Source organism: Myotis nattereri, assembly GCF_964212035.1.
Source record: "Myotis nattereri genome assembly, chromosome: 18".
NCBI lineage: Eukaryota > Metazoa > Chordata > Mammalia > Chiroptera > Vespertilionidae > Myotis > Myotis nattereri.
In genome coordinates this window covers 5356236-5370894 of record NC_138093.1, presented here as the reverse complement: position 1 = coordinate 5370894, position 14659 = coordinate 5356236, and the positions used below count along the sequence as shown (strand labels likewise).

The 14659-nt window shown below is 49.0% G+C and overlaps 2 protein-coding genes across 7 annotated transcripts in view; one reads left to right on the top strand and one right to left on the bottom strand.

The window, feature by feature from the left end:
* Positions 1-20: 20 nt before the first annotated feature.
* CFAP276 (cilia and flagella associated protein 276) overlaps positions 21-14659 on the top strand; it is a 58047-nt gene continuing 43408 nt past the window's right edge. The window contains exons 1-5 of one of the 4 annotated variants that reach the window (XM_081112037.1): positions 21-147; positions 1731-1851; positions 3314-3364; positions 6029-6190; positions 13640-13819. The gene's annotated coding sequence lies outside the window, so the exon portion shown is untranslated. Of the gene's footprint in view, positions 148-1730; positions 1852-3313; positions 3365-5838; positions 6191-12624; positions 13018-13639; positions 13820-14659 lie in introns of those variants that run through there. The other 3 variants (XM_081112039.1, XM_081112038.1, XM_081112040.1) reach the window with 3 other exon arrangements.
* ELAPOR1 (endosome-lysosome associated apoptosis and autophagy regulator 1) overlaps positions 6180-14659 on the bottom strand; it is a 44512-nt gene continuing 36032 nt past the window's right edge. The window contains exons 16-23 of one of the 3 annotated variants that reach the window (XM_081112031.1): positions 13678-13858; positions 13298-13394; positions 12701-12802; positions 11224-11350; positions 10968-11146; positions 10308-10473; positions 10015-10070; positions 8934-9254 (exon numbers count right to left, since the gene is read on the bottom strand). In XM_081112031.1, the coding sequence (XP_080968157.1) occupies positions 9155-9254; positions 10015-10070; positions 10308-10473; positions 10968-11146; positions 11224-11350; positions 12701-12802; positions 13298-13394; positions 13678-13858 (1008 nt within the window). In that variant the 3' untranslated portion in view covers positions 8934-9154. Of the gene's footprint in view, positions 9255-10014; positions 10071-10307; positions 10474-10967; positions 11147-11223; positions 11351-12700; positions 12803-13297; positions 13395-13677; positions 13859-14659 lie in introns of all 3 variants that reach the window. The other 2 variants (XM_081112033.1, XM_081112032.1) reach the window with 2 other exon arrangements.

The following is a 14659-nucleotide window of genomic DNA, read 5'->3' as shown; positions in this document are numbered from 1 at the left end:
AAGCGGCTGTGTGGGAGGCGGGGCCTCGGGGAGGAAGGCGGGCCGCGGAGGAGACGCATGGGCGTGGGCCTCTCGGGCTCTGTCCCCCTCTAGTGCTTTCTCCCCAGCTCCGCCCCTCCCTGCAGGGGCTCTCCCTGCCCCGGGAAGGTGAGTGCCTCAGATTCCTCCTCGCGTGAAGGGCCTACCTCAGGCTGGACAGGCGCCTGCCGGCGGGAGAGCTTGGAAGCGGGCGCCTCCAATGGAGGCCCGTTTCCGGCCCCAGGCTGCGGTCCTCACCGGACCCTCTCGCCTTCCTCTGCTCTCTTCTCCAGTTTTTAGTCCCTGGGTTACCTCAGCTCAAGATTCCTGCTCTCCCGCCTTAGAGCCCTTGGCACTAGGATACACTTCTTTCTCTCCTTTAATTAATTGTGTTAATCCTCACCCGAGGATGTTCTTTTTTATTGATTTTTAGAGTGGGTGGGAGGGAGGGAGGGGGGGAGAGAGAAACATCGATGTGAGAGAGACACGTTGGCTGGTTGCCTCCCGCGCACACAACCCCCCCCCCCCCCCACACACACACACACTGGGGCTGGGAACCTGCATCCCAGGTTCGTGCCCTTGATGGGGAATCCAACCTGAGACCCTTTGGTGCGAGAGAGCCGACACTCTACCCAGGGCACCCCACCAGCCCGGGCTGGGGTGCATTTCTTAACCTCATTACTGGATAAACCAGATTGTCCCTTTACCAGCCCTTAAGAGCATCGGGTCGGAAAAAAGAAAACACATGTAAAAGAAGAAGGAACACACTCACACACACACACACACACACACACACTCACACAACAAAAAACGGGGGGAAAAGGTCGTAGGGTCAGGGAAGTGCACTGGGCATCTTTGCAGAGACACGGAGAGAGGGTTCCCAGCGGGACACGGGTACCAGGGAAGGCGGTACAGGTGCTGAGCACATGCCTGAGGGGCTTTGAGAACGTGAGCAAAGGTTCCCTCGAACTTCATTTTGTAACATTCGGGCCTTGACCGTAAAGTTCTGGTTGCCGGTGGAGCCGAAGTTATCAAAGCATCTCCCTGGTGAGGAGAGAGCTGGGGGATTTGGGAGCAGGGCTCTGTTTTCCCCATCCTCCCACCTTACAGGGACCTGAGAGCCCCCCCACCCCCCGTGTCCCAAAGCTAGCGGTGCGGAGACCTTGGTCTTACCCACCTGCAGGGCTGCGATAAGGCTGCCCCACCGCTGTCCTCCCTCCCCATCGTGTGCCCCAGGGCCTTGCCCGCTAACCCTGAGGTGGAGGGCGGGGCTCGTGGCAGTCGGGGAGCGGACACTAGAGGTCCCGAGGGAGGCGGAGGAAAGGGGGTTTCTGGGTTTGCCCCCCTCGGGTCAGTTTGCCTAGGATGTTAGGTTTAAAACCAGTGGAAGGGGAGCATAGGGAGCTGCAGTCTCTGAAGAAAGCACGTAAGAAGACTGTCCTCCGCGCTTGGAGTTCTCTGAGTTGAGAGCGGAGTCTGCTAAGAAGAGTGGCCGCTGCTGCATCAGCGAAGGCCAGGTGCTGCCAAAGTGTATTGTTTGCCAAGTTTCAAAGCAATGCTGCGTGTACCCCCACCCCCCCTCCCACCCCCACCCCGAGGCTGCACTGGGGCCCAGGCCCAGGGGAGGAGGGCCGCTGTGCCAATGCTTTAAGGAGGACATTCATATAATTGAAAGGATGACCCTGATGTCTGGCCTCTCCAAATTTCCTTAGGAATTTTCACCATTAGTCTTTGAGAGACCAGTCGGGAACCGAAAACCAGGATTACAGGCTTTATTAGGGGAAAAAGACCTGCCGGGCAGTCTCGCAAGGGAGGACAGCAAACCGTGCAGAGGTGGGCACTCCTTTTGAGGGAAGGAATGGGGGCTTGGTGTACTCGGCACGTGCTGATTGGTGGCTTAATATATGGTCCATAGAGGAACAAGGGCTTAGGGTATTTGGCAGGTGTTGATTGGTGGTTCAGTGTATAGTCCATATAAGGTACATGGTTTGTCACTCAGGTATTTCCGGGCTGCAGGTTATATCATACTCTGCCCACCAGTTGGGGGGAAGGGAGGATCTATCAGTCTTTAAAAGTTATATATATATTTTTTTACTGGAGGCCCTGGTGCATGACATTTGTGCACTGGAGGGGAGGTCCCTCAGCCTGCCCTGCGCCCTTTCGCAGTCCAGGACCCTTCAGGGGATGTCCTTAGTGGTGCCGCAGAGGCTGGAGAGGCTCTTGCCACCACGGGGGCTTCTGGCTGAGTGGCATTACCCCTGTGGGAGTGCACTGACCACCTGGGGGCAGCTCCTGTTTTGAGCGTCTGCCCCCTAGTGGTCAGTGTGCATCATAGCAACCGGTTGTTCTGCTGTTTGGACTATTTGCATATTGGCCTTTTATTATATAGGATTGATTTCAGAAAGAGAGGGAGAGAGGGATAGAAACATCAATGATGAGAGAGAATCATTGATCGGCTGCCTCCTACACACCCCACACTGGGGATCAAGCCTGCAACCTGGGCATGTGCCTGATTGAAGGTCAATCGAACCATGACCTTTTGGTTCATAGGTCAGTGCTCAACCACTGAGGCACACCAGCCAGCCTCACTGTTAGTCTTATCATTAGATTACAAACATCTTCCTTTAAAATGCTCATGTTACCTGATAAATACAAAAATGAATATAATGGCATACTTCATTTATCAGGTTAGAATCCCAGGATTTTTAGAGCTGGAGGGAAATCTTAGCTATCTGCTAACCTATTCCTAATCTTTTCATCGCCTTGTTCCTCATGTTTTGAAATACCTTTGTCTAACAAACAGGATTTAGAAAACAATAATTCATTTCCCCTTCTTATTAAAACATATATGGCTGCCAACTAGAATTTCTGGCTATCAGGAAATAACTAGCGTTACTGCCAGAAGCGCGCACACACACACACGATACTTTAGTCATGGAGAGATGGTGTGAAGCCATACCACCTTTGAATGTGTGGTTTCTGTTAGCCTCTCTTACTGAGAAGAGCCCTTGGGTGCTGTATCTGAGGATTTAGGGGTTCAAGGATCCCCAACTGGGAAACAGCTGGATCAGCCACTTTTTTTATGAGGAAACAGGCCCACGGAAGCTAAGTAATGGAGCTAAAACCTGAGCACTGGTAAATGCCTGCGAGTCTCATTTTGGGCTTATAATTTTGTTAACATTCTCTAGCAGAAAACAGGGTCTTGAGGAACCTTTTAAGAAAAATAGGCTTCTTTTTTTTTTTTTTTAATATATAAGGCAGATACCATTGGATATTTGTATCTTTATCTCCACAGGACGAAGCACAGAATCTGGCGTCTGGAAGATGCTTATTCCATTCCCATTGGGTGAGAGACCTGCAGGGAGCGGGCTGAGGGCAGAAGCTTGTTGCAGGTTTAGGGAACAGAATCCTGGGTGAGCGACTGCCTTGGAAGCGCTGGGCAACTAGTGGGTGTTAGGGTCACCGAGGGAAGAATGAACGAGGCCGAAAGAGGTAAAGAATTATGAATTTATTAGGTGATCTGGAAAACCAGATAGGCTGAGCCCCAAATTGGCACCAGCACCCAGGGATGGGGAGTCAGAGTTTTAAAGGACGCTAGTGGGGGCTTTTTCTGGGCGGGGAATTCTCTGGGCGGCTCCGGATTCTGGGAAAGTCCGGAGGGGAGAGATAATGGTCTCAGCCAGAGGAATGTGGTCTAAGCAGAAGGGAATGTCCAAAGGGGATGTCCGCTGTGAAGTGGACTAAAGGTCAGTTCCCAGGGGAGGGGTATGGATTCAATTATTTGATCAAACCTAACAGTGGGCAGCCCAGGGGGAATGAGTACCTGCAGGGAGGGAGCAAGTAAAAGGGTGGGGAGCCCAGCCATAGATGCCATCCTCAATGTTGCCCCCCGCCCCCCAACTTCCCCTTCAGAGCTGGCTAATGTGGAAGGGCTCTCTCTGGCCTCACTTTAACACACTCTTTGCTCTTTTTTTGTTCCTCTTTTTTATTTTATTTTTTATTTGAAATAGGATTTCTCAGTATTTAACAAGCAAGCCCTAACTTTGCACTCCCCTGCTAGAAGCCTTCAATGACTACCTGTTACTCTCAGGAGGATGTCCAAACATGGCTTGCAAAGCCCTTCATGACCTGCCCCCTAACATGTTCCCTATCTCTTGGAATCCCCCCGAGCTACTGGTGGCTCCCTGTCCTTGCCTCTGAGCCTCCATACAAGCTCCTTCTGCCTGGAACTCTGTTTCTCTCTCCTTTTCCTTCAAACTGGCTATTCTCTTCCTCCAGGAAGTCTTCTCTGATGCTCTCTTCCCCTCATGATTGATTTTGGCTCCCTTCTAGGTTCTCACAGTACAGTGACATTTATCCCATTGTTTTAGGCAAAACGGACAACCTAATCTCCAGTTCTCGGTGTCCACTCCCTTCTCTCAGAGAGTCACATCAACAAAAGAGGGTGATGTTGCTGTCCTTGGATAACCAAGGAGGAACCATTTAAAAATAGCACAGTTCAGGGAAAGCTGCCAGGACCTTGGCGACTTTGATCCCGCCTCTTCCTCTGTTAGAATTGGAATGAGCTGTCGATTATCCTACCTACCACATGGTATTGTTCAGAAAATTGCACTTTATGTGGGATTGTTACCTTTAGCGATAAAATGAAATTATTTATATTCCAGACTCTCCTTGAATAGCTCTTCAGTTATACATAAAGTTTTGTATATGCAACCCTCCATCATTTTTAAAAATTTATTAATTTGGAAGAAAGGGAGAGACACACATTGATTTGTTGTTCCATTTATTTATGCATTCACTGGGGATTGAACCCGTAACTTTGGCATATCAGGATGATGCTGCAATTCAGCCAAGGCCGCCATCAATTTCTATGTCGCTGCAATAGCCATTGTTGCTCTGTGGTTTTCAGTCAATTAAATGTCTTTAAGTTTTAGACCAAGTCATCAGTATCTTCTTGCCTGGTCATCTGACAATGTGTTTCACTTCTTTTGTCAGTGATTGGGAAGTCCTTAAAATCATTCACACATCTCCCCGCCACACACACACACACACACACACAACCACTACACACACACACACAGTTTCATGTTGGGTCATGTCTGCTTCTTGTTTGATGCATTAGGACACTGCACAGTATATGGTTGAATTAATAAAAATTAACTGCACTTTGCCCATATAATTGTTTCTTCCCTATTGTATCCCCAGTGGGTGAGCCAGAAAAGGTTTCACAGTGGGGCGACTTTGAGGACGGGGTGAGGTCTATCCGGTGAAAAGGAAGGGGCGGAGCAGAGACATACACCAGGCAGGGAGGTGTGAAACAGCGTATGACTGAGGCACAGTCTAAAGCTCAGTGGTTAGAGTGTAGCCTAGGCTGCTGGGGACCTTCTATGCCTAACTCCATTGGAGGTGCAGTTCACCTGTTAGAATGGGAATAGTACCCGCCGTTAAGGGCTGTTCTGAGAACTAGGTGGGTACTTAGTTCAGGCTTGACACACAGATGCCTTTTCTACTTTCCTTTTTAAGAGGAAGGTAAATATCTCCCTGGCTTACAACTTTACCCTAGAAGCAGGGGTTATATTTAAAGTCTTTAACCACCAGTACAACCCAGGGACCACTCAGCCAAAACAGATGTGGCTCACAACCAACCAGCTGAAGAAGTCCTTTTGAGGAGATTAAGTGCCCTCAGCTAGAATGCAGTAGAAAAAGACGCAGGAAAACCCAGCTCTCCTGGGAAATGGTTCCGGACTCCCTCTAGGATTTTATCTAGTCCATAATAATCCACCTCAGGCCCCAACAAGCTCATTGAACTTGTATTTGTAGACACTTTGTTACATGGCCGGCCTCCGTGCCACCCGAGAGCAAGCTCAGCTGGAAGGGAAGGGAACTGACGGGCTACGTGTTTGATGTGACCTCTCGTTTGGCCTTTACTCAGTCTTGGGAGGTGAGGCATCATTTAATGCATTTATATGGTGGGAACTGAGGCTTCGGTTGATGGCTGACTCCTCAACAGGTGTAAGCGGCTGCTAGCCCAGGGCGTGTTGCTTCAGAGGATGCTCTTTTCTCTGAAGGATCCAGAACCCTTCTCTTCTGCAGTTTAAGATTCAAGGACATTTACCAGTTCCCAATCGCCGTCAAGCCATCCAGCCCATGTTCAAGAAAAACAACTTGAAAGGTATGTTTTTATTTCACACAAAAATGTGACATGCAATATCCATCCCCTAATAAACTACAAACTCTTGGAATACAGAATAAAAAAGGAAACCCATCCAGTCTTGATAACGCAAAAACATTTGGTTTCACAAAGCTGAAAAACTCGTTACAAAGTTTCTGTTGTATAAATATAGTCAGTCATATCTTTAATGTAGAGTCAGACAAAAAATAAATAAATAAAGGTTTTGTTGGCATAAGAAATCCCCTGGTCTTTGACTGTGCCACAATCTTCATTTGTATTCCCAACCAAATACAGGTCACATCTATGTGATGAGAGTTACTTGTGTGTTCTAGGATGTTAGGTTACCAAATAGGATTTAAATATTTTATCGGCTGAGCCCACACTCCCTCCCCCAATAGCTTATACAAACCACTATAGCCTTAGCTTAAAGGCATAAGGCTTGTCCCATATACCGTCTAACATGTGTCTGTTCTAAAGTTGATTGTGGTGATGCACACACAATGCTGTGCGTACACTAACATCCATTGAATTGTGCATTTTAATTGAGAGAATTGTGTGATATTTGAATTACAGCTCCAAAGAGCTATTAAAAAGTATCTACCCTGTGTCTAAGTTGCCAGGGGAGCTACAGGTAGACCCCATAGCATAACTCAGGCGTTCCTGGCAGGACACAGGGGAGATCCACAGGAGTCAGTACACTGAGGGATGGTGTAAAGGAGATCCTTAAAGTACTATGACTACATCAGTAGGATTTGAGGTTGCCCTGGGGACACTCAGTTTCAAGATGTCAGAATAAAGAAGTCAATGGGGTATGTACTTTGTCCTACAGCTTCTAGAATAGTCTAAGCATATCCTGTGGCCTCTGTCACAAAAGCAAGTTATTCAATGGACAAGCAGATGTCCAGAGTGTTGCTGAGGCTGCAGAAAAAACTGGGGCTGGAGCTCAGAAGCTGGCTGTCTGCATCCTTTTGGAGAAATTCCAACCAGGCCGCAGTGTCTGCGAGCCTGACTCCCACAAGAGAGGGAGAATTTGGATACCCGAAGAAAAGCTTCTAGGTGTGTTGAGTCAAAGGGGCTGCCTCCCTTTAGTGATGCTGTTGTTTGCTAGAGTCACACAGGGCTCCAGTCCTCGTGGACCCTTTTATAAGACTATTTCTGGGACAGCAATGGCTAATGAAGACCAGCAAACCATTTTGTGGCAGACAAACCGCTTAGAAATGCCACCTGCATCCTGTTCCTACCATCTGGTCACCAATAACCACTCAAGAAGGGAGACAGGCACAGACCATGGGCATCTGGGCCCTAGACCAAGGGATGGTCATTCTAGCCTGACAGTGATGGAGGGAAAATTGTCAGTGGTAGAAAGTAAAAGGAAACTTAAGCCCTTGCTCTGGGCTTACCATCCTAGTTAAAGTTCATCCATTGTAGGTGGTGTAAGAGTGGAGAAAAGGGCCACCGAGGACACTCGCTTTACTCACCTTTCAGAAGGGATGCTGCCAGGAATCGGGGCCAGAAGTCTTTTTAGAGGGTTGGCACACAAAGAAGATGAGAACAGGAAAAAGGCAGGACAGGGGCTTGAAAGTGTGAAGTGTCCCAGTTGGGTGAACTCCTAGTTCACCTCCCTTTGTTTTTCCTCCTTAGACACTGATCTGGTTCTGCTGCTGAGTTTGGGGCCTGTGAGTCAGTTCCTTTTCTGGCCAGCCTAGAAGTTACTTACTCTGGCTGAGTAGAAGAATTACACTTAGAAGCCAGTGTCACCACTTCAGGTCCATCCTATTGTGGGCTGGATCCCCCAGTATGGCCCTGTTAAAACCATGGTCTCCTCATGTTCTTTCAAAATATGATACCCCTGTAGCATGATATGGCCCAGGCCTCGAGGAATGGGGCACTCAGGGATGGGGAATTGTCCTCACTGACAGGGTTTGTTATCTGCGGGTAAAAAGAAGTAGGACATCGGGGCTTGGGGGTTACCTGGTTTTCTTTAGTGTCATAGATAGTGAGAGATTTAAAAAAAAAAAGCAGGGGGAGTAGATCCACCAGGGCCTTGGGCATTTTCTCAGTGAACTGTTTCCTTTGGCTCCAGTGAGAATATTTCTCTCTTATTTACGAAAAGAGAAGGAAGTACCTAGTTTAAAGAACAAAACCAGCCCTAACTGGTTTGGCTCAGTGGATAGAGTGTCGGCCTGCGGACTGAAAGGTCCCAGGGTCGATTCCTTGGTTGCGGGCACATCCCTGTTGAGGGGTGTGCAAGAGGCAGCTGATCGATGTTCCTCTCTCATCGATGTTTCTAACTCTCTATCCCTCACTCTTCCTCTCTGTAAAAAAATCAATAAAATATATTAAAAAAAGAGAAAAGAACAAAACCAAACCTTCCTCATTGCCTCTCTTTGTGCTTATCAAGCCTTCTTACCCAGGCCTTACTCTCCCAGCCCTCAGCCTATCCATTACCCTCAGTGTGAGCTATTTACCCAGAAGAGATGAATCCAGGCCACCATGAAGATGGTGCACCAAGGACACCAGTACCCTCTCACCCAACCTCTCTCCTAAAGAGATCAAGAGTGAGGGCACATGATCAGGGAAACTCCCAGCTGCTTCCGCCCTTAAATGAGAGGACAGAGGAATAGGTGCTATATTTAAGAAAAGGGAACTCTTTTCATTCTAGGGCTGTAAGAGTTATGAGCAGGTGAAGCTATGGCTCTGATAGCTGGACCATTTTGGGAAACAAGATGCAAGCAAGGGAGTAATATACAAAGTTGGGTGTATTTGGCAGGTTTGAGGCAAGCATAAAGGAGAGTTTGGATACTCTATAAAAAACACACAAAAGATCTAAAGTTCAAACTTCTGATAAGGCCACAATGAAGAGATTTCCAGCAGTGGGTGTTGCAGGAAGCTGGCACCAAATCGCCACAGGCTCGAAAGGTGGTGTGCCAAGGTGAGGAGGCAGGAGAGGCAGGGCATTGCCCCTCACAGGTCCATGTCTGGGCCTCCTGAGGATGTCTTCAGTGGCACCGAGTCAAACCCATCAGGAGTCCTCTGAAAGAGAGATGGTGACAGGAGCTGGCTGCTGCACAGGGGCAAGTTGGGGGAAAAAGGAGAGAAATGGAAAATAGGTGACAGAAGGAACCCTTATGGAATTCCTGCTTTCAGTGGCTTTGTGGAAACAGAGACATAAGCTACCCACTATTCTTGCTCCCTTCAGTTAGCCAGAGAATAAGAAAAATCTTTAAAACCCTCTGCTTTGCATCTTTGTGGAAGTTCCAGAAAGACTCAAGCATCCCAGGGCAAATTGTTCTCCCACCAATAAAAAATAAATTAAAAAATCAAGGCCTAAGAGGGCCAAGGAGCCATCCTGGTAGGTCAGCACGAAGGATATGAGATTCGGCTGTCTGAACACCCATCCCTCCTGTCCTCTCCTACTGTCTTACCGCCCTCCCTGCCCACACCTGTTTGGATGAGTGGGTTCAGGGCACCAGTGAGGTGTGGGTACTGGCCGAGTGGGGCTGCAGAGGGCTGGGGCCCTGGAGGAGTTGCTTGGATGCTCACTGCTGGCCTCACGCCCAGTGACAGTGCTGTCTGACTTGTATTAAATGAGCTTCAAACTCGCTCACCCACCCACGCAAAACCAGCGCTCCCAGGTCAGAATTGCTCAGTGCTGAGCAGCTTAAATTTAGCGATGACTCAGCCCCCAGGGGGCCAGGGCCAAACATCTGGGGAACAGCACCCACCACTGGCCAAAGGAGAGCCTGACTTCTAGCAGAAGTTGATCTAGAGATCACCTCTTCCCCTCCTTCCAAAAGAAAAGAAAGGGGGGGAATGATTCTTACACCATGGATGGTTCACTACTCCTCCTGGAAGTTGAAAGGCCCAAACAGTTCATCAACTGGAGTTGGGAGAGAAGGAGCCTGGTCAAGAGCAGCCTTGGGCCCCAGGGAAAAGAGTATTGGTATGAAAATACAGAAGGCAGAAGCCAGGATTTTCAGGGTCGGGGGACAGAAGAGTGTGGCAGGTGGGGAGCAAAGCAGTGGTCCCGGAACAGCGTGGGACCATTCAGCGCCCTTGGACTGGTGTCTTCTCCAGCCCTCCAGGCTGACCTCAGCGCACTGGCCAGGCTCCCTACCTTGGAGGTAAATGATCTGATCTTCCCAAAGAAGGTCTTCTTGCTGGTATAGAGGAGGTCATCCTCCACGTCCTCGCCTTCCATGATGGCGCAGCTGTCGGCTGCTGGCAGGTCGTAGTCCTTGAGGGAAGCGTTCATCACCAGCTTGGAGTACTTGTACTCCAGTCTGTGAGACGGGAAGGGGAAAGACAAGACACCAAAATGAGGAATAAACAGAAACAGGAGAGAAGATGGGCTCTGAACAGATCTTCCCGTTCCATGGGTAAGGAAACTCAAGCCTAGAAAGCGGTCTTAGGCTGGGCATATGGCTAAGCAATCTTGGCTCCCAGGTCAGCGACCTTTTTTCCTTAAGACTGGCTGTTTCTTGGATCTAAAAGCTTAATAGAAATATTGGAATTGTATAGTCACTTTTATTATCAAGGATGCTCTTTGCTTTGCTTTGGAGACTATAACAGCTATTTATAGACTGCCATGTGGTACCATGCCTCTTCAGGAGTCAGGACAACCAAGGCATACTCGGGATAAGTGGCTCAGCAAGTCTATGGCCAAGGTCATGGGGTCTGTGGCTGACTCCAGAAAAAGGCTCCATGAATTTACTCTCTGAGATGATCTCCTCCCAACCCTGTCCATCCCCAAACTCCAATACCCATCATCATGTACTTTTGATTCTTTTTCCAAAAGTAGCAGGTCAAGACGGTGAGCAGGATGGCAGTGCAGGTGCCCGCGGAGATGCCCACTTTCAGCCAGAAATCGATAGTTTTGCAGATGGTGATTCTCTGCTCAGGCAGAGCGTCGCCGCCCACGCATAGCTTTGGTTCTCGCCACACATAGGTAGTCTTCTGTTGGGGAGAAAAACAGGCAACTCAGATATCACATTCCCTTCTCTCCTGGGAAGTCTCCAACCAGAGAAACCTACCTGGATCCCAGCCACGCAGCTGCTGATGATAGCGTGGTAGTCATCGGCCGAGCAGAGCGGACAAGCGGCTGCGCTCTCCCACAGGAAGTGGAAGGTACAGCCATCACAGGTCCCATCAGAGCACGTGCTAGAAAGCAAAGAGGAGACTTGAGCTCACTCGCTGGATCAGTGGAGAAAATCTGTTTGGAGTCCTATCATCGCAGAGCTCGCCTGGTCCATCTCCTTACCAACCTGTGAGCCTCACCAGGATCCTTCCAACTAGGCCTTAACTCAGGTTTTGCTCTCTAATTTCCCTGATGACAAGATGCCTCCCCGACCTCCACTGGGCTCCCCACCCTGTGTGTTTCTGCTGACATCCGATGAGAGCCAGTGTACACTGTCTGAGCTCTAGCATGCTGCCCAGCCAACCCCTCAGAGGCTCCTGTTCTCCCCGTGGACGTATGACATTTTGCAAAAGCCACTTTGATGCAACTTCCTGGTGGTGGGGGTCAAGGATGGACTTTAGGTCATGGATATTTAGTTCCTTTCCTGTGATGTTGACAACAAGAACAGGGATCTTACATGGTTGAGTTAAATGTCCTGTCTTGTTCCCCATCTCCCTTATCAGTTGTTTAGGAGCAGCGTTTCCCAAACGGTCTCCCTCAAGGCACTAGTTCCCCTTGAGATGTTAGTTGGTGTGACTTGAAAAAGAAGGTGGGGGCGGGGCGGAGATGAGGGGTGCTGTAATCAAATTAGTTTGGGAATTCTCTTTGGGCACTCAGCTCTTAAACTCAGAATTGGATCTTTTAGTTATGGAGGGATTTCTAGGATTCCCTAAACCAGTGGTTCTCAACCTTCTGGCTTTTTAAATACAGTTCCTCATGTTATGGTGACCCCCAACCATAAAATTATTTTCGTTGCTACTTCATAACTGTAATGTTGCTACTGTTATGAATCGTCATGTAAATATCTGATATGCAGGATGGTCTTAGGCGACCCCTGTGTAAGGGTTATTCCACCGCCAAAGGGATCGCGACCCACAGGTTGAGAACCGCTGCCCTAAACCCTTATTAATTCTAATTATAGCAAGTACACGCCAGGCACCCTGAGAAGTCCTCCAGTCTCAATGTCTTATTTCATTCTCACAAGGACCCCCTGAGGGAACTTCTTGTTATCCCCATGTTATAAATAAGGGAGAAGAAGCCTACAGAAGAGGAGAAATGTATCCACGACAACAGAGCTTGTGAGCAGAGGCGATGAGTCACATCTGCTCTTGGCTATGCAACTGCTCCCATAACCGCCTGGGAATGTGAAGGCAGCTTTGACTCTTTCCTCTGCTCCTTTCTCAACATCTGAAGATGGAGGGTTTGGAGCACAACCATGTTCTCAAGAGCCCAATAATGGCTCTCAGACTGTTTTCTTGTTTGCTCTTTTTTGGTAATCTCTGCCTCTTGGGATGGAACAAGTCCAAGGAAGGGCAACTCTGTTACCCGTTTACCTGGGCAGGGACAGACTTCCCGGGGCAGGCTTCAGTGGACTGCATCTGACTCGGATGGTGGTGGCCCTCCCAGAACTGCAGGACTGAGTCACCTCATTGGACCTGCAGTGAAAGCCAGCCCCCAAGGGGGAAATGAGTCACTCATTTGTGCCACTGGAGAGCCACTAAGTGAAGTCACCATGGAGCAGGTCCCTGGCTGGGGAAGTCAGGACTTGGGCTGCGACCTGGCACACAGGGTGTGCACAGCCCTTGGTTTACTTGGAGCAAGTAGGGATCAGGAAGATGTGGTCCGGGGGAAATGCGCTGGCCTAGGAAAGGTCAGTGTGTGCATAGCACTGAGGGTCCTTAGGTGAGAAGAGAAGTCTACAGACCATCCAATGTTACTCCTTGTCTCTAAGACAGACCTGCCCAGGAATACCCAAGAAGCTGGGATCAGGGGACTCCCAGCCTTTAGCTATCATTGCTAGGCAGACCTGTTAGGCCTTGGGCATGGTCAGGCTCGATAAGTATTAAATGGCTAGAAGGGGTGGGGCATGCAACAGAAAGTGTGGAGGAGCCCTAAGTTTCACTTGCATTAGTCTGGCCTCCCATCGTCACCTATAAAAGAAGATCACGTCCGGTATTCCCAAGGATTCTGGGTGGAAAAGTTCAGCCAGAGAGGTGATTCCATCCACAGTCATATATGTTGTCACCCCTGCCAAATCAGAGCTCCTGATTAGTTCTCACTGGCAGCCACTTCAATTATTTCAATACCCATCAACGTCCAATCTTCCTTCGTCTCATCACATCCCCTAGTGGCTCATGAAAGGGTGAACTGCAGTTTTGTCAGAAGCCCCTGGGGCACTTGGCACCCTAGGATGAGTAGGAAACAGGTCAGAGGTTGGGTCCCTCCTTGGAAGCCCTTACCTCGGAGCCTGGTAGCCTCACTCTCTCTTACAGGCACACACTCAACAGGCTGCAGCAACTGGGCTACTCACCGACAAGCCGATCAGCGAGGCTGACAGGCTGCGAGGACACTCCAGCCTTGTAGCCTGTCACCTCTGGAGGAATGATGAGCGCCTGGCAGACGTAGGCTGTGATGGATTTGGAGAAACCTGACTCCCCCTCAGGAATCCGGAGGTCAGTGACATTCTCAGTGCACACAGCCATTTTCTTACCCTGGGCAGGAGGGTGTGGGGAGGAAGAAATAGGAAGGAGAGAATGGTCATGGAGCTTTCAAAGGGAATGGGGACATTTTTTTTAATGTCTAAAATTTTTAGTCTTCTAATGGTATGTTGCAGTGGAATGATTCATCCCAGATCTAATTATAAGGAGCTTAAAAAAAAAAAAAGCTAAAAATAAGGCCTAGGTGTCCTAGTTTCTGGAACTCTGGCCCAGGGGATCCCAGTCTTTTAGTTTCATTGGAGTCATGTGGGGAGCCTATAGGAGCACGGTTGTAATGGTGGCAACTGATTGGGAGATCTAATCTATCAATTAAGGGCCTTCCTTATCATAGTCCATTTTCTAGACAGATACTGAAAGATGTAACTGACCCCATGAAGGTTTTTGAACATCTGGCCTGGGTCACATTCCTTTTCTGTGTCTCCCTTGGTGCAGTAATTCCACCATGCTGGTCTCTGAAGCACTTCCCAGACAGCAGCTCCCAGGGGTTAAAACAGACCCCATCCCTAATCCCTTCCCTGCCTTGAGATAGGCCATCTTAGGACCAAGTGGAACCTATTCCATTTTTTAAAAAATCATTAAGAGAGCCCTAGCCGGTTTGGCTCACAGGATAGAGCATTGGCCTGCAGATGGAAGGGTTCCAGGTTTGTTCCCGGTCAAGGGCATATGCCCGGGTTGCGGGTTCCATCCCCAGTGTGGAGCGTGCAGGAGGCATCCAATCAATGATTCTCTCTCATCATTGATGTTTCTCTCTCTCTCTCTCTCTTTCTCCTGCATAGTTTTTATATACTTGTGAGG